This window comes from Triturus cristatus, chromosome 3_1 (genome assembly GCF_964204655.1).
Source record: "Triturus cristatus chromosome 3_1, aTriCri1.1, whole genome shotgun sequence".
Classification (NCBI taxonomy): Eukaryota; Metazoa; Chordata; class Amphibia; order Caudata; family Salamandridae; genus Triturus; species Triturus cristatus.
Window position 1 is genome coordinate 666,508,356 of NC_140583.1, and position 27,946 is coordinate 666,536,301.

At 47.2% G+C, this 27,946-nt stretch overlaps 1 protein-coding gene across 1 annotated transcript in view; it reads left to right on the forward strand.

Moving 5' to 3' along the window:
• CEMIP (cell migration inducing hyaluronidase 1) overlaps positions 1 to 27,946 on the forward strand; it is a 908,751-nt gene that overhangs the window by 675,913 nt on the left and 204,892 nt on the right. The window contains exons 10-11 of the mRNA XM_085644720.1: positions 134 to 275; positions 14,713 to 14,904. Of these exons, the coding sequence (XP_085500846.1) occupies positions 134 to 275; positions 14,713 to 14,904 (334 nt within the window). The remainder of the gene's footprint in view (positions 1 to 133; positions 276 to 14,712; positions 14,905 to 27,946) is intronic.

Here is a 27,946-nt window from a genome sequence, read left to right on the forward strand (position 1 = left end):
TATGTAAGTGAAATACATATCGTGTAGTGCCGGAAGCTTCCATGTACTCGCACTCATGTATATCAGTTCTGGTTAGTTGTACATATTGTTAAATGGCGTCCTTGCGTAGTCATTCTTTCATATGTCTCTCTAGGTGACTACACTCGATGGCATGCCCTTGACAGCGGACGTGCTCTACAAGAGTGGCCAGGATTACCGCTTTTCGTGCCGAAGAACAGAGCAGACGGATGGCGACTGCCCGGACTACCGTGTGCGCTTCCTGTGTGGCCGACCCGGTGAGTGTCTCCCGCCGGGGTCCTACAGGGATGGGCGTGTTTACGCAGAGGTGGCCACTGGTGCGCGTGTCTCCACTTCAGCGGACAATGGAGTGAGCGGGCCACTCTCCTCTTGAGTGACCAGTTTGAAGGTTGTGTGTCTTCCTCCGTGGCTACTGGGTATGTGGCTCCCGTTAAGTAGTCAATGTCTCCATTACGGGATGCTCGCACGGGCGTGTGTCCCACTCATTGGTCGCATGAATGAGTGTGTCTCCCTCAGGGATGAGTGGGATACGGGTACGGCTGTTAAAGCTGACTGGGGTGCGTTTGTGCCTCCCTCGATGACAGCTCTCTCTCTCTCTCATTGGTCCTCGGGATTCAGAGGCGCAACTAGAGCCAAATTTCGGGGGGGGCTAAGAAAAAATTTCGGGGGGGGCTGAATCTTTTAAGCCATAGGCAGAGTGGAGCTGCAGGGGCTCTTAGAAGGAGTGAAACAACAGCGAGGCCTCATTAACATGCAAATGGTCTTTTAAAGACCTGTGAAGTGATCGGGAGCGGCTGTGTGCGTACCCGGGAAGCTGTCTCATCCCGGGCTGCCACACACGAGGGGGGGGGGGGGGGGGGCTGAAGCCGTTTGAGTCCAATGGGTGTTGCGCGCCTGCTCGGGATGGATGTGTGTTTCCTTCATTGACCACTGGAATAGGTATGTGGTCGTGTCTCCCTCAATGGTCACTACAATGAGCGTGTGCCTGCCTCAGTGTTCACCACCGTGTGTCTCGGGAATGGATACTTGCCGCCTTCGGTGGTCATGGGTATTGTCTCGCTCAGTGGTCACTGAGATGGATGTGTGTCTCCCTCAGTGGTCGCTCAAATATATGTGTGTCTCTTTAAGTGACCACTTAGGAGTATATTATATTTATATATTCATTCCTGAGTGGTCACTGGTGATGGTGACTCGTGTTTCTGTCTGCAAGAGTGAATGCTGAAGAGATTGCTTTCTGCAATGAGTTCCTAGTGAGATCGCACAAATGCCCAGTTTTCTCTTTATTTGAGCCTCTGTGTTTTTTGTCGTGTCATTCGAGGACACGGCGCGCTGGGTGCGCTCGCGAGCAGCAGCCGCTTTCGTTGTCTGACGCTGAGCATTGGCTGCGTCTCCCTCTCTGTCTGCTTATTACACAGCCCTCGAGTCCTTGTCATCTAAGGACGCCTGTGCAGAGGCGCTCCCCGCCACGACAAGGACGGCTCTCCACAGACGGAGCGCTTGGCGCATACCCAGACAGCACGCAGGGTCCGTCCGGTCCGTCCTGCGTGGGCGTCCATCTCTGCCCGTCCACTCTCAGCTGCCGAAGCTGAAATGCGCCTCGGTTTAATCAGCCATGTAACACGTGTGATTCACGTGGGAGATCAGTGCAGGACACACAATAAAACATGCCTTCTAGGTTCAAACTCCTATGTTGCAAGCATCCAACGGGTGCTTCACTTACACTCTCTAACAGTCAGTGCCTCATCTTCCCTATGGCAACGTAGCTGTCCGTGTCCCTACTCCCTACTCAGCTCTAAGCGACCATCCCCTCAGATCACCTTCCCCACTATGTGCTGCTGACCCCTCTGCTAGCAGTCTGTCCTACTGCAGTAAGCCCCCTGGCCTTCTGAAATAGATCCGTTGCCTCTTCTTGCAGAACGGCTGCCCCCTATCATAGATCCCCCACCTCCTCTGACAGACTTCCTTTCGCTACTCTCCTCTGATCGATCCCTTTCCTCCTATATACAGTGCATTGCCTCTTGTGCTAGATCTCCTGCTTCCTGTAATAGAGCCGGATTGCCCCCTCTGACAGATCTCTCGTCTCCTGAGACAGATCCGTTGCTTCCTGTGAAAGATCTCTTGTCTTCTGTGAAAGATCTCTTGTCTTCTGTGATAAATACACTGACTCTATCAATAGATCTATTGCTGCTACCTGTGAAAGTCCCCTTGCCTCTTGTAATAGATCCCTTGTGATGGTTTTCTTGCACCCTTCTGTTAATCATACCGATAGAACCCTACGCCTCCAGGGGCAGGCTCTTGCCTCTTGACAGAGATCTCTTTACTCTTGCAATTAGTCAAAATTTGTGTGTGTGGCGCACTCAGTTATTTTTAGAGTTTTCGACATATCAATCCAACAATCAACTAGGTTAGAAGTTTCTGCGTGCTACACAGTATTTGGGAACTCCAGTCCCCCATTCTTAATATTCAAGAAGTGTGTCAAGTAAGCATGTACTTGAGTAACTGTGTGCACAGCTGTGCGTGTTTAACATTCACAAATTTCTCGAAAAAACTTTTCTTGATACCAAATGAAATTTCAACAACTTTATCATCAATCGATTTTTATTTCGTTCAACACTGTTTCATCATATACATAATTGTGAGTTATCTTCACATTGTTGCTCCTGGCTAATGAACTCGGTACTTACAGAAAACAAACATCAATGCAAATCATATTAATGATGATTCTTCTTAATGTGTCTCCATCCTATTCTTACGATGCCCGATGCATTTCGGAACACATGGTCCCTTCCTCGGGGGCCTTGTTGAACGGAGTCTTAAGCGCGGTCTTAGGAGGAGCCAACTCCATTTAAACCGTTAGACGACGATGGTTGGATTACAAGTGATGTCAGGATTTGAATAACTTGGTCCAGATTGGTGATTGTGACGCTTGAAAGACAGTGATCTCGGAAGATTCTCAGGAGGGAGTTCACTCCTCCTAGGACCGCGCTTAAGACTCGCTTTAGATCTGAAGTGCAGCAGCATTTCACAGGCATGCGATTAGATGGAGAGCATCTCCTCGAGCTTCAGGTCAACAAGATGTTGGAAAAAAGGACTCTGACACCGTAATGGCATTGTGCATGCTCCAACACTAACAGAGCAAGTCAGGATTTTGCTGTCCACAAAACCATGATGGTTTAAAGGCGGCATCATCTGGCCCTGTTGCTCAGTACCAACAACAGGAAGCCAAGATCCTAAGCAACAATTCCAAAGAGGTGGTTACAGAGGAAATGGATGGAACAAGGCCAAATGTATTCAAAGTAGACACCTCTGCCATTAACCAATGACCGACCAACAATTTCCCCAGACTACTCATCACCTGTCAGGGAGCCACTGATGTACTACCTGCCACAATGGCAAAGTATAACCTCAGACCAGTGGGTGCAATCTTTCATCGCATACCACTATTGCCTTTAGTTTCAACCCACCCTGAATACCAACACAGCCAGGATTACTGCAGAATTCTGCAGCCTTTTGCTGGAGGAGTTTCAGGTGATCTTTCAAAACGGAGCCATCAGGATTGTCCCAGTACAACAAGGAACAGGAGTGCACTTGCCCTACTTTCCTATGCCAAAGAAAAATAAAACTCTGTTGCCCATCCTGGACCTCAGAGCGCTCAACTATTACAAAACTTCAGATCATTTCAAAGTGAGTACCTTCCAAAACGTCAACTTCATGCTAACTGTCCCAATTCAGCCCCCTAACTACCAGTACCTAAGGTGTGGTAGGTGGAGTTTATTACCAGTTAAAAGTCCTTTCCTTTGGCGTTACAACAGCTCAGAGGTTACTTACCAACTCTTCTGCTCAGTCACATTCATGTCTCCCTCAGTTGGATGACTGACTGGAAAAGGTACGCAGTCAGGCACAATGACTCGCTCATACTCAGCAAGTGATTTCCCTTTTACGTCAATTATATCACTGTCAATATAAAAACGTTGCATCTCTTGCCAGCAGATCCCAGCATTTCTGGGAGTTACACTCCATGCAATGGAGGGCAAAGCCTCCCCAGGTCCAAAGAGAGTGCTGGCATTTCAAAGGCTGCTTCTCCTTTACCAGACATCACAACCGCTGACAGTGAGAATGACCAAGAAGTTGATAGGAATAATGGCCTCTTGGATTGTGCTGGTACCAAATGCAAGATTAATAATACATCCGCTTCAGGAGTGTCTGTCGCTGCAGTGGTCACAAACCACTGGGGATTGGGTTGGTCTAATATTTGTAGAGCCCAGTGTTCTGCACGGACTGAAGTAGTGGAACTAAAGAAAACTCATTACAGGGTAGATTGATTCCGAACCCACAGCTGCAAGTGACCATCATTATGGATGCCACACTGTGGGGCTGGTGGGCACACATACCCAACCTCACGATTCATGGACAGTGGTGCCCACAGCAGGGTCTCATTCACATCAACATAACAGAGCTCATAGCCGTCCAGCTAGTTCTTCGGACGTTTCTGCTACACTGTCAAGCTAAAGTAGTTCTCGTTGTCACATACAACATGAGTGCAATGCACTACATTATTAAACAAGGGGGAATAAACCTGTTGAAAAGATTATAGCATGCACAACCGATTTGACACTGTGCTCTATACCATTAGGTGTTTCCAGTAGCCTACAGTCTACGAGGAGTGAACATTGGCTTTTTGGATCTCCTCAGTTAGTCATCAGAAAACTCATGAACGGGAACTAGACACTCAAGATGTCAACAAATACTTTTGGCATTTGGGAGCTCTAATGATCAACCTGGCTGCCACTGTAGAACACAAAAGATCAAAACTTCACCTCCAGATACCTTCACGCATTGTCACAGGTGGATGCTCTAAGGATCATGTGTTCAGGACATTTATATATGCTTTTCCCTGCCTCCTCTGATTCCCTATGTAAGCAGGAAATTGGACGAGTTTCCATAATACTTATACTCACAGGTCACATCTGGGCAAGACAACAGTGGCCCACCATACTTCTCAAATGACATTCACCCTCGTGAGAACCTCAGTCTGTGCCCAGATTCTCTTATGCAGCACACAATCAAGTTGCTGCATCAATTTCCCAGTCATTCAGTGTTGCGAGTTGGCACCCAAAGTGCCAGAACTTGGTTATTTACAGCTTCAAAAAGATTGTATGCAAATCAAAAAGGAAGCATAAAAAACTGCTATGTGAGCTGTTTAAGCTGAGAAATAGAAACACTGTGTGCATTACTGTGATAGTATTCACGTATATCCCTTGAAAATTTCACTTCAAAACATTGTATGCTTGATGACCCATGAATGGAACCCTGTTGTAAATGTGTGGTCCAGCAGCTCTGGATGCCGTGGGTGGTATCATAAATGCCTCCCGGGACAAGGTTAAGGCATATGCTCCTTTTAAGACTGCTGCTGGGATTGCAACTCTAATCAAATCCCTAAAGAAGAGCCAAGGCTCAATCTTAGACGTCCATGCCTTGCCAAAAATAGAAGAAATATAGTCATGCCACTTCATATATATCTGAAGGGCGGCCAGCAGTTGGGTTGTCATCCTTCAGGCGTGGCTTTATCTCAAAACCAAATCAACACTGCTGGGTATACCGCAGCGTGTCCTGCTTGCGATGAAAGAGGATGCTAAAGTCCCATTCATTCTTCCTGACCCTAGTGCAGGGTTACATGAAGTGGCCAGTACCACACTAAACCGCTTCCTGAAATATCACTTTCAAAACAGAGGCCATGCCCTAGTCTAGAATTATCCACTCTCTTCTGCACTGTTTCCAGAGTGCCCCACATAACAGTTGATCCTTACCTACAAAATAGACAACGCCAGTCTGTTTTTAAAATATCAGTCATAAAAGATTTATGGGGGGCTTAAAAGGGTCGTACTACCTATTCCTAAATGGAACCTCACCACTGTCTTCACAAGACTCACAGGGCCTCCTTTTGAAGCACTGCGTTCATGTCCCTTGCAATTTCTGACCTGCAGAGTGGTTTTCTTAGATGCCATTACTTCCTCTCGAACAATTAGTGAGTTGCAGTCATTGTCAGTGAAAGAATCTTTTATGCAGATGGACAGGGACGTAGTGGCCCTTAAGACCCATCCTCAGTTTCTGGAAACGTCTCTCTTTTTCATATCAACTAGTTAATTCGGTTACCTATGCTAAAGCTCCGATCACTGTCCCTCTCTATGCCGAGGGCACCCTCCGTTCATAGAAACGGAGCCATCATGGCCTTTCCAGGTAATATTCCCTTGGCAGACATCTGCAAGACTGCCACATGGCCAACCATTCAGGCGGTCGCTATGCATTACTGTATGGACATTCAGGCATTCCAAGAAGCACCACTGGGACCAACTCCTTAGAACATGTTTCCACAGGAGGTCTTCTATCACTGCTCGCGAGCCACCACGGTACAGAAGCGCCACTGCTATTCAGTCCTCTGAAACCTGCGAGGTGCAACTGCACCTGCTGCAAACAGAACAAGGTACTTACCTGTAACAATCGGTGTGCAGCCTGCAGACTGTAGATTCATATGCGTCTTACGTGGATCATGCATACTCACATGTGACACATTAGCATGGTCTCCTACTTCGACCCTTAGAGTACACACCTTATACGGTTTCAGATCTGCGCTCTTACACGAAGATGGAAACACTCCACGGTGGCTTCTGTGTCCGGTGCTTCTGTGTGGGTTTCAGGAGGGGGTATCATGAGCTACCTCGAAACCGAAAGAGCTTCTTCAGGGAAAAACAAGTGATGCTGTGCCGAGCTCAGGGATGTGCAAGCATGTGAATCAGCAGTGCTCCATGGTACAGACCAAATGTTACAGGAAAGTGGCTTTCACCTTTCTTCTTTGGTACAGCGTTTGCTTCCTGTGACAGATGATTTGTGTCCTGTAATGTATTCTTTGCTTTCTGTAACAGGCCTTTTACCCCCTGTTCAGCGTTAGATTACAGCCTCCTGTGATCCATCCTTTGCCTACTATCAGAGCTCCTCTTGCTTGGTAGGTAACGTGCTACCTGGGAGAAACATCCCCCCTCCTGCTAATGATTTCGAACAGTGCTTAGTTTGCATAAAAATAAGTGCCAGGGCTCTGGGCAGGAGGCCACTGCAGCTTGCACCACCCATTGCTCCTACCAGCTGCCAATGACAGTAACAACACAACTCCTGACCATCACACTCCTACAAAGTGTGACAATTCGGACTATTTCAAGCCTCCGGAGCTATAAGAATGGCTTGAGCAGCAGGTAACAGTCGTTTTTAATGTGTAGTGAATTAATAATTACCTTTTGATGTTGTCATCTCTAAATTATCCAGACAGCGCCACCTTGTGGTAGACTTACACAAGCGCCAATGTTGACAATTATGTGCGGGTGCCGAGCACTGGAAACCGGTTCAAATTAAGCGCTGATTTCGAGAGCAAAAATCACTCCCTTCTTCCCTCTTAGCAGGATATGATATCATTCAAGTCGCACTTATTTAGTTGTGAGTCTCACATTGTTTAGGGAATCTCACTGCGGGCCACGTTTAATGCTCCCGTACAGTTTCTTACATCTCGCAAGTGACACCCTTCTTCTTGTGTTAAATTGTGTTCATTTGGTCCAAAACTCAAATGACCCTCCGAGAGTCTATGGGAGTTTGAGATCTATAAATATATTCTATACAGACACGCATACCGTGAATAGAGGGTTTACAGAGCAGGTCACGCCATGCAAAATTACTAGTTCCACACAACATTACGATGGGAATTACTGCAGGCGAAGGGCCCTGCTCTGCTGACGCTGCCTCAGGCCATACTTTGGAAACCTGTGCTTAGGCTGATTGCCGGTTTCACTACAATCGCTGTGGCCACCACGGCCACAAGTGGCAGGTGTGGGTCCGTGGGTGGGTGGAGGACGTGTCACCAGGACAGCGCGCAGCCGGCACTGGAAGCGAGCTTGCCTGTGTGCATGGTGTGCCTCTGCTGCGTGTGGCACAACAGCGCTATAGTGACGACAGGTGACCCGATCAGGGATCTGAGATAGACTGTGGACCCAGCAGACAGGAGTTCTAATGAACAATGTCTCCTTTGACCAGACTGTGTGATCTTGGGCAAAACAAGTTTTCTGCACTGAAAATGTTCCCTTATTTGCCAAAAATCATCATTGCCACATGTTGGGATTTAGCCCTGTCTAAACAAGTTCAAATGTATTAGTGATATAAACCCAAACTAAACATAACAATGTAAACTCTTATTACATAAGTGCGCCGTCTGTTGACGAGACAGTGAGCAGTGCAGCACCCCAGCAGTGTTTGGACTCAACGAGATGCAGAAGAGACGCATTTTCAATTTGAAGAAAGTAGAGAAACAATGAGTACTTCGCCAAAAATAGCTCTTATTAAAACTCCATTGAGTGGCCAGAAAAAACACAAAGTGCTCAACGTATGAATTATAATTGTAGTGCTCTGAAAGCAGTGGGCACTTTAACCTGCCTGCAGGGCTCGAGTCGGGGAATCACGCGGGTGGACGACGTCCCCCCACTTATTTTACCGGGAGCTCGATAACTGGAGCAAATGGAGCCACACATTCACTCTTTGGCCTCTCTGGGGTGAGATCGGAGCTCATTCAGAACGCTGCTCACGCGCTGGCTTCTCTGATGCAATCACATCTAAGGGGTGAGCGAGGGGAGGCAATGAGTCTGATGGTGCAAGCCACCTTTCGTGACGTCACTTCCTGTCGTGACGTCAGCGTCCCCCCACTTCTTTTATTAGGACTTGTGCACTGCCTGCCTGCGACAAAGAGCAGCTGTCGTGGCCTTTGGACTTGAGAGAAGAAGCCTGTGCTAAGAGCAATAGGTGTAAGTGCAAAAGCGTGTGCACGGTGACAGCATTAGGGAAGGGTAAAGGAGTAGACCTGTATTCTTAATATTTTGGGACATAGGAAGTGAGATTGAAAATAAAGCGTTTGCAGAGGATCACCCAATATATCAAGTGAGAAATACTTCACTAGAGTTCTTGCCTCCTTGGCTCCATAATTATCAACTACTGGATCACACCTCACACTTGTAATCATTGTGGCTGGAGCAATTATAGTGGTGAATACAGATCTAGTGAAGATGGATCCATTTAGCCTACCAAGGTTTAGTTAAGGTGACAGGTCTGTGGGAAACAGACACGTGTAACGATTACTGTACTGTACTGTAAACATAGGGGCCTAGATTTACTAAGGGCTTGTGTTACCTTTGTGTGACGCAATTCATCACATGACAACACCTGTACTTTAGTGGGATTTACTAAGCCTTGCAAAGCCACCTTGCGCGGCTCTGCGTGGTTTAATAAATTCAAAGTAACACAAGGCAGTGCCTAGCGCTGCCTTGCGTTACCTTGCACCACGGAGGCATCCTGCAGCACACATAGAAAGAGGAATACACCTTTAAATATTGTTTTTGTGGAGGAAGGCATCCCTTCATTTACAGAAACAATCCTGCTCTTAACACAGGCCCCCTTGTACCATGGCACAAATGTGTCTGCGTTGGAGCAAGATAGCACACAGTGCGCCAGCGCATTGAGAGAGCAGCCATGCATTAAATATTTGTAAATATGATGCATTTCTGCGCTCTCCATTTATGTAACGCAGCTCAGCATGTTACCTTGCTGTGTTGCGTGAGTAACATTTTAGTGAATCTGGGCTTGGGTAATAATGCAAGGGCCTGCGGTGCTCACCAAAAATAGCGAACAGTATTGTGGGAACCAGAAATATGCAGAGGAGCCTTTACTGTGGGTACCGGGACTGAGCCTAGGAGTCTGTACTGCGGGCATTAGACCCCCAGCTTGCTCTGTAGGCTTTGGCTGTGAGTGAATATGCCTGTGTGGGCCCAGCAAGTTATCAACAAAAGAGAGCCTACTTTTGATATCATGAAAATGTGAAGGAGCTTGCTCTGTGGCCTTCTGGTATGAGTGAAGGACGCGCACAGAGGCCATTTCTAGGAACGAAGGGGACTGCACCATGGGCATCATGTCTGTATGAAAGAGCCTGCACTGTGGCATCAGGTATTGGCGAAGAAGCCTATGCGCTATGCTTAATGTTACCGAAAGGGCCTGCCTGGCCTCACACATACTAGTAAAGCAGTCCTGAATATTGGCAGCAAGAATGAGTGAAGGGGGTGTACTGAGAGCACAGGCCTTCACTCTCAAGGGTTGCTCTCAGTCAGTCATTCACTCTCAAGGGTTGCTCTCAGTGCCAGTAACAGCAAGAATGAGTGAAGGAGGGTGGACTGAGAGCACAGGCCTTCACTCTCAAGGGTTGCTCTCAGTGCCAGTAACAGCAAGAATGAGTGAAGGAGGGTGGACTGAGAGCACAGGCCTTCACTCTCAAGGGTTGCTTTCAGTGCCAGTGACAGCAAGAATGAGTGAAGGAGGGTGCACTGAGAGCACAGGCCTTCACTCTCAAGGGTTGCTCTCAGTGCCAGTAACAGCAAGAATGAGTGAAGGGGGTGGACTGAGAGCACAGGCCTTCACTCTCAAGGATTGCTCTCAGTCAGTCATTCACTCTCAAGGGTTGCTCTCAGTGCCAGTAACAGCAAGAATGAGTGAAGGAGGGTGGACTGAGAGCACAGGCCTTCACTCTCAAGGGTTGCTCATAGTGCCAGTGACAGCAAGAATGAGTGAAGGAGGGTGCACTGAGAGCAGAGGCTTTTACTCTCAAGGGTTGCTCTCGGTGCCAGTAACAGCAAGAATGAGTTAAGGAGGGTGTACTGAGAGCACAGGCCTTCACTCTCAACAGGCCTTCACTCTCAAGGGTTGCTCTCAGTCCCAGTAACAGCAAGCATGAGTGAAGGGGGGTGTACTGAGAGGACAGGCCTTCACTCTCAAGGGTTGCTCTTAGTCAGGCCTCCCCTCTCAAGGGTTGCTCTCAGTGCCAGTAACAGCAAGAATGAGTGAAGGGGGGTGTACTGAGAGCACAGGCCTTCACTCTCAAGGGTTGCTCTCTGTCAGGCCTCCACTCTCAAGGGTTGCTCTCAGTGCCAGTAACAGCAAAAAGGAGGGTGTACTGAGAGCACAGTCCTTCACTCTCAAGGGTTGCTCTCAGTCAGTCCTTCACTCTCAAGGGTTGCTCTCAGTCAGGCCTCCACTCTCAAGGCTTGCTCTCGGTGCCAGTAACAGCAAGAATGAGTTAAGGAGGGTGTCCTGAGAGCACAGGCCTTCGCTCTCAATAGGCCTTCACTCTCAAGGGTTGCTCTCAGTCCGAGTAACAGCAAGAAGGAGGGTGTACTGAGAGCACAGTCCTTCACTCTCAAGGGTTGCTCTCAGTCAGTCCTTCACTCTCAAGGGTTGCTCTCAGTCAGGCCTCCACTCTCAAGGCTTGCTCTCGGTGCCAGTAACAGCAAGAATGAGTTAAGGAGGGTGTCCTGAGAGCACAGGCCTTCGCTCTCAACAGGCCTTCACTCTCAAGGGTTGCTCTCAGTCCCAGTAACAGCAAGCATGAGTGAAGGGGGTGTACTGAGAGCACAGGCCTTCACTCTCAAGGGTTGCTCTTAGTCAGGCCTCCACTCTCAAGGGTTGCTCTCAGTGCCAGTAACAGCAAGAATGAGTGAAGGGGGTGTACTGAGAGCACAGGCCTTCACTCTCAAGGGTTGCTCTCAGTCCCAGTAACAGCAAGCATGAGTGAAGGAGGGTGGTCTGAGAGCACAGGCCTTCACTCGCACGGGTTGCTCTCACTGTCCACGACTTCACTTATAACATCTGCTCTCAGTGCACGCTCCTTCACTGGAAGCGAATGCTCTCAGGGTACACAACTTCACTATTAACTGAGTTACAGGTTTGAACGAGGGAGTATGCCCTGTGGCACTCAGATATTACTGAGGAGCCCTAAGTGGGCAAAAAGCCTGAGCCAGAGTGGTAAGAGAGTCAATGCACTCCAGAGATTCACGTGGGCAATATTGAAAAGGAAATTGTGTGTAGAGATTTATGTAGGGATGGCGGGGCAAAGTGGAGAATAAGCAGTCAAAATAATTCTTTGAAAAGAAGCTCTATTTTAACTCAATGAAATCCGTGATAGGCCTGAATTCTAGGCACCATAGTAGGCCCTTGGTGTTCAAAAGCCTTCCTCTCTTGATTGGTGGACAGTCCTACATTTATTACATGACCACAATAGTTGACCAGAGTGCTCTGGTGATGGTAGGAATTGAACCTAGGATGAAGGTAACAGCAGCTTGAAGGCGGCTGCAGGGTGCAGAGATTACCAAGTCTCTTCTGCTTGCTATCGTGTGCTACTACATACCTCCAAGCAGAGAGATATGAGATGGGTGTGATGTCATCGCTCTTTCTACACAAAACCTATCTCTTGCACCAGGATTTGGATCGACTGCAATTCAATAATTAGCTTCTTGTGTATTCCAGGGTAAATGGAATTACAACTATCTATTCTGGGCCCTAATGGCACTGAAGCTCTTCTTAGGGTACTGAGGACAAAGGAGGCAAGGGGTTTCATACATCATCTTAGACTATATCAGGTGTTTTTAATAATTGATTCCACCTGTAATTCGGAGCAGACTTTGTTGAATAGCACTCCTAAGCTCTTGGCCCTAATCCTCGGGACTGAGTTGGACCAAGGCTACGGTGTCAATTGATGGGAGGGTGGAGACTGGTACAGGTACAAGTTTCTGCATGAAGAATCTTCTTTTTGGATCTGTTTTAGACTCACTTGCTAGTCTACAGCCGGGTGTGCATGAGAGCGGCACTCTGAATTGTATGGGAAGGAACTGATTCTTTCATGGAGTTAATGTGTTGGTAAATGTCGCCAGTGTTCAAATGGTAATCAAAAAAATAGTAGGACTCTGAGATAGTGGAAAACGACAGGCATTGAACAGTATGGAATTCAAGGAAGATCCTACAAGAACCCCTTGGATGGGCACATTTGGTTCGACCTTCAATTGTACCTAATGCGCGCTTTGGAAACAATGCAGAAGAGAATGGATAATTCTGGACTAGGGCATGGCCTCAGTTTCGAAAGTGATATTCGAGGAAGTGGTTTAGTGTGGTACTAGCCACTTCATATAACTCTGCACTAGGGTCAGGAAGAATCAAAAGGACTTTAGCATCCTCTTTCATCGCAAGCAGGACACTTTGCTATATACCCAGCAGTGTTGATTTGGTTTTGAGTTAAGGCCACACCAGAAGGATGACAACCCAACTAATTGTTGCCCTTCAAATATTTATGAAGTGGCATGACTATATTCTTGCTATTTCTGGCAAGGCATGGACTACTAAAACTGAGCCTTTACCAGTGGTGTAGCTAGACCTACTGCCATCCTGGTTGACCTCTAAGTGTTCCGCCTTGGATGGCTTTTCTACTGATTTGGTTATAATACGTCCAATGAGCTGTAGTTATATTGCAGCCAGTGATAGTCGCTATTTTCCTTATATGGTTGGGTGCTAACCTCGGTCCTAGATGCTGTGGTAGAACTCTATACCAATTTCCAGTCTCCGATAGGCGGATATAAAAAAGTCCAACATATTTTCTTCACAACTTCATTGATCTCTATCGGTTTACTGAAACATAAATGCTGTATTTGAGTGAAACTAAAAAAAAAAGGTTGGGCTAATTGATGGGTTCTCCTGACTGAGTGTTTGCCATGAAATTAATTGATGGTTACGGAAAAAATCTCTAAGCCTCCGAAAACCCAGAGCAGCCCAACGCCTATGCGTGGGCCAGCCGAGGCTTAGGCCAAACCCAGAACAGAGGTCAAGTTTTAATTGTAGATAAAAATATGGGACATTATATTCTTGTCAGATGGAATTAAAGCAATCAACCATGATTCGAGGAGTATTATAACGGGTTCTCTTTGGTAGTCTAGGAATCTGTAAGAAAGAGTCAGGGTCAATTCCAGCCACTTTTTAACACACTTTTCAAATAATAATTATCTTCACCGGATGCCTTTTTTGAGGCGAAGGTTGGCCAGTTTAATAGAACTGCTTGATAATAGGTCTCAAACCATGGAAGAGCCAAACCTCCTTCCTCTTGAGTTAAGCGAAGTATCCAGAGCTTAATCCTTGCTTGTTTCTTTTGCCAAATAAATGTGCGTATGCCTGCATCAATAGCCTCAAAAATTATTTGGGAATTTGAATCAATACATTAGAAAAGGCTAACAGAAACAATGGAAGCAAATTCATTTTTATAAGTGAAATATGGCCTTTGATCATAAGGGGAAGCCTGTCCCATTGTTTGATTAGCGTACAAGCTTTGACTAGTAAGGGCGCGTAATTTTGAGCATCCCTACTAGTGCATGGTTACCATTGTTGTGGCTGTGAATAGTGAAAGGACGGTATTGATAGAGCCTGCTCTATATGCATCACTAGGATAGGGCGAGCTTTCCTTTACACATTTGCCAGGCTTCAAAGCCTGGTTCAGGCCTGCCAGCGTCAGGCCTGGTTGAAGGTCCCTGGCATGGAGTTGAGTGAACACTCCTGCTCTGTGGCTTGACTCGTGACTCCTGCACGGTGACTTTCACCTGCAGTAAGACTGGGCATCTTCGTAGCTGCTTGTGTTGGCCTGTATCCAATGCACTCGCATCCGCGTCCATCTGGTTCTCGTTCCTTTTACTGTGTCACTGTTTCGATTGCCCTGCGCCCTGTCGTGTGTGTGTAGTTGTGATTGATGTAGTGCTTTTTCCCTAGAATAGAAGTTCTCACCACTAATCCTTCCTCCTTCGCTTGCAGTGAGGCCAAAGCTGACTGTTCGGGTAGATACCAATGTAAACAGCAGCATCCTGGAACTGGCAGATGATGCCCGGACCTGGAAGGCAGGAGACACCGTGGTGGTGGCCAGTACCGATTACTCCATGTACCAGGCTGAAGAGTTCCAGACACTGCCCTGCAGACGCTGCGCGCCCAACCAGGTCAAGGTGAAAGGTACTGTAGCATCACCTTGCATGGGGCATAACACTTGAATACAGTGCCACAGTATAATATTACAGGTCATATTATGAAGTGCAGGGTCACACATAAAAGTAGAGTGCTAGTGTATGAGTGGAACTATTCACAGTGTGGCCACAATACGGCAACAGCGTAATGACAGCATATGACGCGGTTCTACCGTACGAGTGCCTTTAAACACATTGCCACACTGTAAAATGCATAACCATAGTATAAAGTACAGTGCATCCATACAAGCATAAGACATTGTGCCACGCTAAAAGATACTGTGTCACTGTACACAATTGATGAAATACAGAGCCGTAGTATAGTATGCTGTGCCATAGTATAAAATGCAAGGCCACATTAGGAAAGCATGAGGTACAGTGTCACTGTATATGCACAAAACACAGTACCACAATATGAGAATCATCAGAAACAAAGTACCACAGTATGAACACAAGATATTGTACCCCAATATGAGAAACCATGATATACAGTGCTGCATGACATACCGTTCCACCACATTATGAGCACAAGGCACAGTCCACAAGATAAAAGCCATGTTATATATTGTTATATAGTATGAACGTTAGGACTTGCAATGTTGCCACAGAATGAATACAAGTCAAAGGATCACAAGATAAGACTCGCTATATATAGTGCTGCAAAATGAGAGTTAGGACATTCTATGCCAAGCAGTAGGAGTACTGTGAAGTTTGTGGTGTATTATATGGTGTGGTTGTGCGACCTCACCAAGTAATACACCCACAAAACCATCTTGGGTCCAGTGAGGCTCATTTTAAAACCTCTTGATCAACCATGGGTTGCTGCGGCTTTGAGCAGCAAAGCTTAAACAAAGGAACTAGTGTAAAGAACTTTGAAGTACCAAACAACAGAATAAGAAAGTCACACAACACAAAAGTAACCTGACTCCAATTTATAAAAGTATATTATATTTTTATGGATATGTAGACACCAAGATGAGCAAAAGCCACCAGAGGGTTGGTTCGAAAGATATAGATTTTTTAAAGAAAAAGTAAATATCAGATTTTTAGTCCAAAGCACAAACAAGTATGTATTGGTAACCAGAAAGTTTGGGAACTTTTGAAAAGTTTGGAAGAGTTGTATTTGGCTACTTCGGCCTGAACTGGACGACCAATTCTGACAGGGAGAAGGTCAGGGAGGCCAATAAGGAATATTTGGTCAGTTACTTGGTCCCCAAAGCAGTCTCAAATCCAGTTCCACACTTAAGTCAAAACAGCCATAAACTTAAATGGAGCTTCTCCTCTGAAGCTTGAGTTTTGGGCCAACACACTGTGTGACGTCCTACAAAGGGATGTAATGCCTCCTTCTGCTTCCTTCTGTGGCAGGTCTCTATTTTTCCTAAACCTGAGAGTCATTCACACTTCTCCCCAAGGACAGCAAAAGGCTGTCTAGTGGCCAGCAACTGCGAAAAAGGGACTGGATAAACTGAGCAACATAGTGGCAACTTTTTACATGTTGCTTTTCCTTAAAAGTGACATTACCTTTGACTTGAAGTACCCATTTTAGTAGTTCCATTCAGAATTTAGCAGGACCAGGATGTCAGCATATAACTCTGCACTAGCAAATGGGGCTACTAGCTCTTCCAGAGTGAAACAACGATTTACATGTTGTACTGTTAGGACATATTAAAGTACATGTCCCTCTTAAGAATATACACCTCCCTGCCTTAGGGCTCGCTAGACATTTGTTTGGAGAAACGTATATATATTGTTAAAGTAAGTGGGGGCTTTACCATTGGTTTAAATGGCAAAATCAAACTAGCAGCTGTTCACTGCCCTTCCAGGCTTCAGTGGGAGACTGGAAGCCATTTTGTACTTTGTCACACTCAGTGCCCTTAACTTACGTGCCCTGGGCACACCTGGAACCATATACTGGGGACTTATAAGTAAGCTAGCCCATACGGAGTAGACAATTCAACATACATTTTGTAGGGGGTTAGAACGCTGGTACTGAGATCTGGTAAGCAGGAGTCAGTGCGCTCTCAGAGCAGCAAAACCAGCAGCATCAGTCCAACGCTTTGGGGGGTGCTCATGCAAAAAGAGGCATTTCCTTACAAGTACGAGACACAGGACCACAATATGAGAGCCATAAAATACAGTGCTGCAGCATGAGAGCCAGGACATATCATGCCACCATACTATCAGTACGAGACACATGACACCTAAATGAAACCCGTAATATACAGTGCTGCAGCATGAGAGCAAGGAAATACCATGCCACCGCAATATGAGCACAAGACACAGCACCACAATATGAAAGCCATAATATAGAGTGCTGCAGTATGAGAGCTCAGCTAGGACATGCTGTGCCACCAGAAATTGAGCATAAGGCACAGGACTATGATATAAGAGCCATGATATACAGTGCTGCAGTATGAGAGCTAGGGCATACCATTCCGCTGTAGTATGAGCACAACACACAGGACCACAATATGGGAACCATAACATTAACTCCTGCAGCATGAAAGCCAGGACATATCGTGCCACAATAGTATCAGTACAAGACACAGGACCACAATATGAAAGCCATAATATACAGTTCTGCAGTATGAGAGCTCGGACATACCATGCCACCGCAGTATGGCCACAAGACACAGGACTACCATATAAGAGCCATAATATACAGAGCAGCAGTATGAGAGCTCAGCTAGGACATACTGTGCCACCAGAAATTGAGCATAAGGCTCAGGACTATGATATAAAAGCCATGATATACAGTGCTGCAGTATGAGAGCTAGGGCATACCATACCGCTGTAGTATGAGCACAAGACACAGGACCACAATATGGGAACCCTAACATTAAATCCTGCAGCATGAGAGCCAGGACATATCGTGCCACAATAGTATCAGTACAAGACACAGGACCACAATATGAAAGCCATAATATACAGTTCTGCAGTATGAGAGCTCGGACATTCCATGCCACCGCAGTATGGCCACAAGACACAGGACTACCATATAAGAGCCATAATATACAGAGCAGCAGTATGAGAGCTCAGCTAGGACATACTGTGCCACCAGAGATTGAGCATAAGGCAGAGAACTATGATATAAGAGCCACGATATACAGTGCTTCAGTGTGAGAGCTCAGACATACCATGCCGCTGTAATATGAGTACATTCACAGGGCTACAATATGAGAGCCATAATATACAGTGCCGCAGTATGACAGCTCAGTCAAATAGTGCAACAATAGTATGAGTGCAAGACATAGAACCACAATATTAGAGCCATAATATACAGAGCTGCAGTATGAGAGCTCAGCTAGCACATGCCACCAGAGATTGAGGATATGGCACAGAACTACAATATAAGAGCCACTATATACAGTGCTGCAGTTTGAGAGCTAGGACATACCATGCTGCTGTAGTATGAGCACAAGACACAGGACCACAAATGAGAGCCATAATATGCAGTGCTTCAGTGTGAGAGCTAGGATGCCACCGTAGTATGAGCTCAAGACGCAGTACCACAATTTGAGAACTATGAGACACAGTGCATTACTTATGATCCAGGAGTTGCCGTGCTAAGAAAGAATGAGCAGAGGACATAGAACCACAACATGAGAGCCAAGATATACAGCGCTGCAGTATGAGAGCTCAGCTAGGACATGCTGTACCACCAGAGATTGAGCAAAAGACACAGGACTACGATATAAAAGCCACTCTATACAGTGCTGCAGTATGAGAGCTAGGGCATACCATGCAACCAGTGAATGAGCACAGGACCACGGTATGAGAACCGTGATACACAGTACTGTAGTATGATAGCTAGGACATACCGTGCCACCACAGTGTGAGTGTGTTAGTGGGGAGATACAGTACGATTGTATAGGAGAAAAGATAGATACTGCTGCAGCGCGACAGCCTTGAGACACAGCGCTACAATGAGAGATACAAGATACACTACTACAGCGTGAGCTCCAATGGATGCAGTGCTATTGCATGAGAGTAATGAGATACAGTGCTACATTGAAAGATACAAAATACACTGCTCCAGTGTGAAAGCCAATAGATTTAATGCTACAGCACGACAAGCATGAGATACAGTTCCACAGTGAGGGATGCAAGATACACTACTATAGCATGAGAGCCAAGAGATAATACCACAGTAGGCAGGCCATGAGATATAATGCTGAATATGAGAGCTAGGGGATATAGCTTCGTTGTATGAGGGAAAACATATACTGTGTTCTACTTGAGAGTCATGAGAAATGCCCCCCTTGCAATGTTGTCTGAAGTTTTCAGCTGTGTTCAGCTGCCAGAATCTCGGAGGAAAACATGACAGGCCCTTGGTGTTTCCACAGACCTTGTAATTCTGTACTTAGTTTAAGGAATCAGCGGCTAGACTGTGTCCCTACCAGATAATACTTTACCAAAGGTACGTAACTTGTTCATCTGACAGACACAATTTCCAGTGAATGAATACTACTGTTGAAAGATGAAAGCAGGGAAAACGGACGAGTGAAAACAGAGGGAGAAGAAGAGGGACACAGCAGAGAATGACAGAGCTGGAGGGATAAATATAGAGAGAATTGTTTACTAGAAGTAAAGAAAGTGAGAGATGAGTGTATCGGGCCCTCGCGTCTCGCTGTGTAATTATTGCGATGCAAGAGGTGGGGTGAGGTCCCCACAAGAGACATTAATATGGCGCACGCTTCATGTCTTATTCTTGACATGCAAAAAAGAGAGACGATAGAAAGCACACCATTTCCAACACTCCTTCAACTTTTCTTAAAGTTATTTAAACAGACGCGTGCAGCCTGGACCTGCGTGCTCTGCCCTTAGTCACGCAAACGATTAGAATCCACAACAATGGAGCGTACTCTTGGCATGCACCACATTGGTATCTGTAGCATACTTCACTGACATGACCCCATTTGCAGAAGTTGTTTCCAGAAGGGATTTTGCTATAGAAAGAACATAAGTTTAATAAATACACGGAAAACAAAACTTTCTGTTACAGTTAAGAGTAACTAGTTGTGGATTTAATATCCATATTAAAATGTTGGTACTAAATAGAAGCAACTGTAGTTTAAAAGGTGTAAAAATGAAAATGCACTAGCACCAAACGGGCAAAGGGTGGGGGACGAAGCAAAACAGAGCCAAGTCCATCAGCGGTTGAGGACGATGGCGACTGCAGGTGAGGGGCTTCCTCCAAAAGCAATGGCAGTGTCTTTCCGAAGCCCCTTGCCGCTGGGACCGACTGACCTTGGAGAAGGTGGAGGCTGACTGATACATATGTACGTTAACCATCCTCAAAAGTACGATGGTAACTTATGACCCTCAACACGCATACACGCGTTAACACCCATCTGACTCCCATGTCTTGACAGCAACTTACCAACACACTCCTTTTTATCCCGTAGTTCTCAAGTGTCTCCAAGTTATGTGTGACACCATCCGTCAGCCCTGGCTGTTCTGTTAATATGCTGCATTGTGGGGCATGTAGTTGTGTGTTTAAAGGTGGTAAGTAGAGGCTCAGGGCACAGCACAGGGAGATTAAGTGAACTGGCAGCAACGCCGTGCGCCAAAGCTGAACCCAAAGCTGTCTACAGTGGGCACCAATGGCGAGGCCAATGCTTGCATGCAAACCATAGCAGTCAACACACCATGCCTTGCAGGTCGGGTGGGAGGTGACGGCACAGGCTGATTAAGTGAACCGGGAGCAGCGTCGAAGTGGCTGTTCTGTTAACATGCTCCACTGTGGGACCGGCAGTTGTGTGTTTAAAGGTGATAGGTCGAGGCTCAGGGCATAGGGGGGATTAGGTGAACTGGGAGCAGTGCTGTGCACCGAAGCTGAACCCAAAGCCTTTTAGAGTGGATGCCATTGGCGAGGCCAGTGTTTGCGCGCCAACCATAGCAGTAAATACACCATGCAGGTAACTGTGTGAAAGCAAAAAATACATGCCAACAAGCAAACCAGTCACATTTACTTATTTTGTCCCAAACAAATATCCCAGTCAGTAAATACACCAAGATTAACAAGCAGCGACGGGTGGGAAGTAGTGATGGGGGGATGGCACTGGGAGATAAGGTGAACTGGGAGCAGCATTGCGAGCTAAAGCTCAACTTGATGCTGTCTAGAGTGGACGCCATTGGCAAGACCAGTGCTTGCATGCAAACGGGAGCAATAAATACACAACACCTTGCAGGTAACTGTCGGAAAGCAAAAAATACGCGCCTTGGCAAGCCTTGCAGGTAACTGTGTGAAAGCAAAAAAGTACAAACCTACACGCCTTGGCAAAAAGGGTAGGGGGAATAGGAGGGGGTTAGAAGAAATAGTATATGCATCGCAGCAGGCGGGCACTAATCAACTGGAATTAATCTATACTTGGCTGGTGCTCCTCAGCTAGGAATGGAAGTGATGTATCGGCTGCGCAAACCAATTAGCAGGCAGCAAAGTAGAGCAACACTGGAGTCAGCCTGATGTAAGCAGCAGGCGGGATGAAAGTCATTTCACTGAATACAGCGTGTCTCGGATACAGCGCATGCAAGCTGCTCTAGGCTCAAATTAAAAACAATATGGATCACATTTGGCTAGATTTGGGCTGGCTAAATGTAAATGCAAAAGAAATAATTGATGGACGGAATGCTGGACAATGCAAATATTCACCCCCAGTCACAAGGATCTGGGTTTAATGCATCATTCTTTTGCTCACCACACCACCCCAGTTTGGACCCAGCCATATGCAAATCAGTCTTGACCCTGTGCCCCGAATCTCTGTACTGGGGTGAATGTACGACATTGTTCTGCATTCTGTCCATCAATTGTTCATTTTGCATTTGTCACCACAAGTGGGACGGGTATGCCCAGACGTGGGTCCCGTGCTCTCCATGCCACTGGAGTCAAGCTATCCTGGCTGATGAGGGCTGAAAGCCTGAAACCAGTCCTAGGATGCTTGTTTCCAGTCCAGGGAGGACCTGGCCTGGCAGTTCGGACTGGACTGTTCCCATTGGGCGCAGGGTCAAGACTGATTTGCATATGCCTGGGTCCAAACTGAAATGGCATGGTGAGCAAAAAAAACATGGATTTAGGCCCAGATCTCTGTACTGGGGTGAATGTAAGACATTGTTCTGCATTCTGTCCATCAATTGTTCCTTTTGCATTTGTCACCCCGAGTGGGATGGGTATGCCCAGACGTGGGTCCCTTGCTCTCCATACCTCTGGAGTCAAACTATCCTGGCTGATGAGGGCTGAAAGCCCGAAACTGGTCCTAGGATGCTTGTTTCTAGTCCAGGGAGGACCTGGCCTGGCAGTGTAGGCTGGACTGTTCCCATTGGGCGCAGGGTCAAGACTGATTTGCATATGGCTGGGTCCAAACTAGAATGGCTTGGTGAGCAAGAAAAACATGGATTTAGGCCCTGATCTCTGTACTGGGGTGAATGTAAAACATTGTTCTGCATTCTGTCCATCAATTGTTCCTTTTGGCAAAACGTAAAAGCAAAAAGAGAAGCAAATAACACAGACTCAGAATATTACTAAATGCATAGAAAGCTCCTACTGACAAGGGAATGGACTGACTTTGAAACTGATGATCATAGATATTCTGTGAGAGGGACATAAAGCAGAGGGTTTCCTTCGGGCCAGATGAACTATTGAAACCAAGTCCTTGTGATTTTGAACACAGAAGTCCAGCCATTTCTGCATCTGCAGAGATAAGCTAACTATCTCGGTTTGGATGAACATTTAAAACAGGCATTTTATAAGCGTTTATATGCATGTTCCATTGTATGGATGTGTCTGAAATTTGCATAAAGCTGGGATGCTATCTTGCTTATTTATTGTTCTTTTAAGTGATGTATATATATGCCTGACCTGAAAGACCTTTGGCTGAAAGAGTTTAAATAATGGAATCAGCACAAATGAGTCTAGAATAAAAATTAAAGTAGTTTGCCAAGTTTAGAAGGTCAGCTGGAGAAAAGTCCAGGGGTGTGCAGAAACTGGTGCACCATTACATGCCATCAAAGACTCTCCCCATCGCCTAAAGCCAGATCTACACCCTGTTCCGCTCAGGGGATAATGCGTTGATCCGGGGAGAGACCCTTTTCCCAGTGGTAGGCATGGTATGTATCTCTTTCAGCTATGTACTCCAAAATATCTCCTCACCTGACTCATGAATATTTTATATTGTGTACACAACACGAGTAAATGCTAAAGAAAATCTACAGAATACATGAAATAACAAGGTGGCTGTCTGCAGGTGACTCCTGCATGTGGTTGCACTCTCAGCTACTATCCAAATGACACAATTTTACGAAAGTAACACTATTGCCCTCACTCGTCCTACCCTTTAGCTAGAGCCTTACACCCAAGGAGGCCGGACTTTCCTTCCTATCTTGTCACTTCCTGCGACACAGCTGACATTCACAATGCGTTTGCAGCCCTTGTATAGGAAGATCCCGCCCTTCCTAGACAACCTAGCGCCTAGTTCTATTCCGAATCACCTTTCAGTGAAAGGCGGAACTGGCATCCTCAGATTGTAACCTTCACCAGGTGCTCACGTGAGTTGGCAGAAGTTGCTATGAGGGCAACTTTATGGCATCCGATGTTGCGGTAAATAGTAGGTTTACAGAATGTTTCATTTCTCCGGCACGGACAGGTTGTTTGTCTTCCCGGAATCCTGCAGAAGTTCTCCTCTCCCACGGGCAGGTCACATTAATGGCTGTTGGCACCTGCCTGTCCGGGAGAGCTTCCATGAAAAGCGTGGCACTTGAAAGTCAAAGGCCAGGGCAGCGGTCCGAGGTTCTTGGGGAGCCAAAACCCGCTCCCTGGGTTGAATGCGTCACTCCTCGCAGAGCAGGCCGTCATTATCACACGTCCACAGCAGAGCGCGCGCCTCAACCGACACTCCAGCCGCTGGAAAACGAGCATCGGTTCAAAGTGATGGAAAGTCCGACAGAGGCCCGCGGAATCTTGGAGACTCGTCAATGAAAACAGAAGGCAGATAAACGCGGTGGTGGCGCTTCCCACGCACTAAAGCACCGAGCGCAGAGCCGCCATGTTCAACCAGGGGCTGAGGCGCGCGCAGCACGGAGGAGCAGCCCTGTGCACGAGGTCCTCAACCACGTGCACGTTAAGTATGTGGAGAGCTGTGCTGTCTTCAACCATAAGAGTGAAACGTCCCACCACACACTGCCACCTAAAGTGTCTCCCCCCGTCTAGCATCTCTGAGAGCGCTGCAACGCCTCTGCAGTGTTTCACGAGGAGAATCTACTATCTCAATAAGGTAATTCCTTCTAAACAGAAACTCATTCTCAGTAGAGTTTGTCCCCCATTTCTGAACAATCTCACCTTCTTATTAACTGTAACCTTCCCACGAGAACTTTACCCCCTCAGCTGCTTGCAGTCGGAGACCGCTCTCACTCTCTGCAGCGTCTCCTCCCCTCATCAGTGTCTGCCTGTGATTGGACACAAGTGACTAAAGAGAGCATTTTAGAAACATAATTTACGATATTGGTTGGTTAAAACAACATTAGTTGTTCACGTAAACTTCAAAGGTTTGTTCCTTTCCTTTTCCAATGTGCCCATTAGGCTAATAACCTGCCCCTACCCCAATCCCACACCCAAAAACAGTCATTAATGGTTTTGGGCTCCAGCACCAGTCTACAATCACTGCCAGTGCTGGTACTAGGTCTCTGGAGAACCAGCAATCCAGTTACCGGTGCCTTCAGAGGCCGCAGTTTCGAGTAGTAGTGTCCTAGAAAACCAGCACTGCAGGTACCAGGGCCTTTAGAGGCTACAAGTGCAGGTACCAGGGCCTTTAGAGGCTACAAGTGCAGGTACCAGGGCCTATAGAGGCTACAAGTGCAGGTACCAGGGCCTTTAGAGGCTTCAAGTACAGGTTCCAGAGCCTTGGAGAACCAGCATTGCCGGTACCAGGGCCATTAGAGGCTCCAAGTGCAGGTACCAGGTCCTTGGAGAACCAGCAATCCAGTTGCCAGTGCCTTCAGAGGCCGCAGTTTCGGATAGTAGTGTCCTAGAAAACAAGCACTGCAGGTACCAGGGCCTCTAGAGGCTACAAGTGCAGGTACCAGGGCCCAGGAGAACTAGCTGTTCAGGTACCAGGGCCTTGGGGAACTAGCATTGCAGGTACCAGGGCCTTTAGAGACTCCAAGTGCAGGCCGGGGCCCTGGGGAACCAGCAGTGCAGGTATCAGTGCCTTCAGAGGCTACACTGCAGGTATCAGGGCCTTGAAAAAGCCACACGTTTAGGTGCCAGAGCCTTGAAGGAGCTACCAGTGTCGGTGTCACAGCACTGAACAAGCTAACAGTGCAGGCTCAAGAGCCTAGGAGGAGATAGAAGTGTATGCCAAGGCCATCGAAATTGGCCAGTGCTGGCATTGGGCCTTCAAGGATCTTCTTGTGCAGGCGCCAGTATCTTAGCATTGCGTACAGTGCAGGCACCAGGCTTTTCTGTGAGTTATGTGCAAGCACCTGGGTTTGGGAGGAGTGCATACGGGGAAGTACCAAAGCCTTGGTCAGCTGCCACCGCAAGCACACAGGGGTTGGGGTAGTTACCTGTGTAGACGTTGAGGTGTTGAAGGACATTGTGCGCACCAGGGTCTTGGAGGAGCTCTTAGTGCAGACAGTGGGCTTGGGAGGAGCTGAAAATTCAGGCACCGATGACTTGGAGAAGCTACCATTGCAAGCACCCGAGCCTTGCCATAGCTCCCAGAGCTGGTGCTTGGGACCGTGCAGCATCTACCAGTGCAGGCACCTGGATCTTGACATAGCTCCCAGTGCAGGTGTTCGAGACCTTTTAGGATTAGGAATTCAGGCACTGCTGTACCAGGGGCTTAGATGAGAGGGCACACACTGGTACAGTGTGGTCCAGTTTCTTCTCTCTTAGAACAAGATAAGTAAAACAAAAATGTGACCTCACTTCACTTGCTCTTAATCAGCTTCCAAGGACTGGAGGAGAGAAGTGGAATCGAATGTAGGAGAGAAGAGAGGAGACAGGGCCTGCTTTAGTGATGGTGGTACCCAGTGTGACAGTCTTTTATCAGTTTTACATCATCAAAGGTCGGTTACATCATACATCTTGCACCAAAGTGCTCATATATTGTGAACAGGTAATACCAACTCATTCCCCCAACCACTCTCCTTTGCCCCCTCTCCCCAGGTGGAGCTCAGGTGGGATAACGTGGTAACACTATTCTTGGTGTAGACATATGTACCTGACAAGGCGGCATCACATTATAAAATTAACAGCCTGCAAACAAACAACACTTTCTGGGCTTTGAGTAAGCTTCAGGGTGTCCCAGGATTACAGTGCTTAACATTGCCTTTGGGTGTCTTTAACAGTGCATATGACATGTATCTCCACTACTCATTAGTCAACTACTTCATCTCGAACCGGTGTCCCCTCCCCTGTATGCAAATCTAAGGGCATCTGTCTCCACACCACTAGATCATCTTCTAGCTTCTCGTCCCGCCTGACATTTCTCATTCTGACCACTTCCGCTGTCGCCCCCTCCAACGTGTCTCGCATCGATTCCCCATGACTTGGTAAGCATGAATTTAGCCATCTAATAGCAATTTACCGCTTGACAAGCACCAGCCCCTGGATCAGAAATGTATGGCTAAGTTCCCTTTTAACAGGGGCTGGGAGAAGGGCCAGCAACACTTCTCGGGGAGTACCTTCAAACTCCTTTTCAGCCGCTCATTTTAGTGTCAGCAGGACCTCCCTCCAGAACGGCACAATGTCTGTGCAGCACCACACCATATGTAAGAAGTCAGCTCCACTGCAGGGGTTCTGCAACGTCGGCAACTGTACGACCTTGCGGGGGTAGATAACATTCAAGGTCTTGTGGGGGAGGTGCAACTGATGAACATAATTGTATTGTATACGTTTGAAACCTAACGTTTGAGCTGACTGTACGCATCTCCTCGTGGACCTTTTGCCAATCTCGTGGGGTCATGTCTTCCCCTAGTCCCTCCTCCCATCTAGCATGTGCTTTGTGTGACCTTCTGAACATCACCCCGTTGCTCTCTGTATAAGTGCGTAATAAGTCTCCGGCCCCCAGCCATGTCCATCAATCTATTTAATGTCTGAAAGGGGGCAGGCTCATCCGGAAAACCAGGCCAGAGCTCGCGGGCAGTGGTCGACATCTAATTCTACTGAAGGTACTGTCCCAGGCCTAGCACAAAAGAGTCCATTGCGTCCTCCCGGGTAATTAATTGGCCCCCCAGGTACAAATCGCCTAGTACCTCACAACACCCTTCTTTCCATTTTCCCATCAACGTGGTGTTCTATATGCCTACGAAGGGCTTGAGCACCCATATCGGCATATCTCATGCGAATGGGGCCCTGCGAAGGACTGTCGTGACCACCCGCTCCCAAATACGGCCTATCTGCCTGACCAAGTATGGCTAAGTGTCTGGGATACGTGCCCCACACACAAGGAGCTCCAGTAGACCTCGGTGAACGTTAAGGCTGCACAGCAGCCTCTTCTCCCAAATGTCCCCCTCGTCAAACCAGTGGATCGCATGCTGGAGGTTCGCTGCCATATAATAAAACTATAGATTGGGGAGTTCAATGCCCCCTCTTTCCCAGGTTTGTTGCAACCTTCCAGTTGCAGAATCCAATTCTTTTCCACTCCGTGTACCATATTAGATCCACGAGGAGACTGTCCAACTCTGGGAAGCACTGTTGGAGGATCTTGTATAACGAGCCCATCATGACATATAGACAGTGAGGCAATACCACCATCTTGACTGGGCCCAATTTCCCCATCAGTGTTAGAGGAAGGTCTTTCCAGAGTTGGACAGACACACATAGTCCCGTAAGCACCCTAACTATGTTCAGATCCAGGAATCTCTGCTTCGCCGTGGCTATTTTAATACCCAAGTAACACACCCCCTCCAGGCACCATGGCAGCTGAAGTTTTGGGAGCTGCACGGGGTCCATCCCAGCCTGTGTCCCAAGTGGCTTGAGTCGTGACTGCATTCACCGAGAGGCCGGAGACTGATGCAAACTCAGTCCGAGC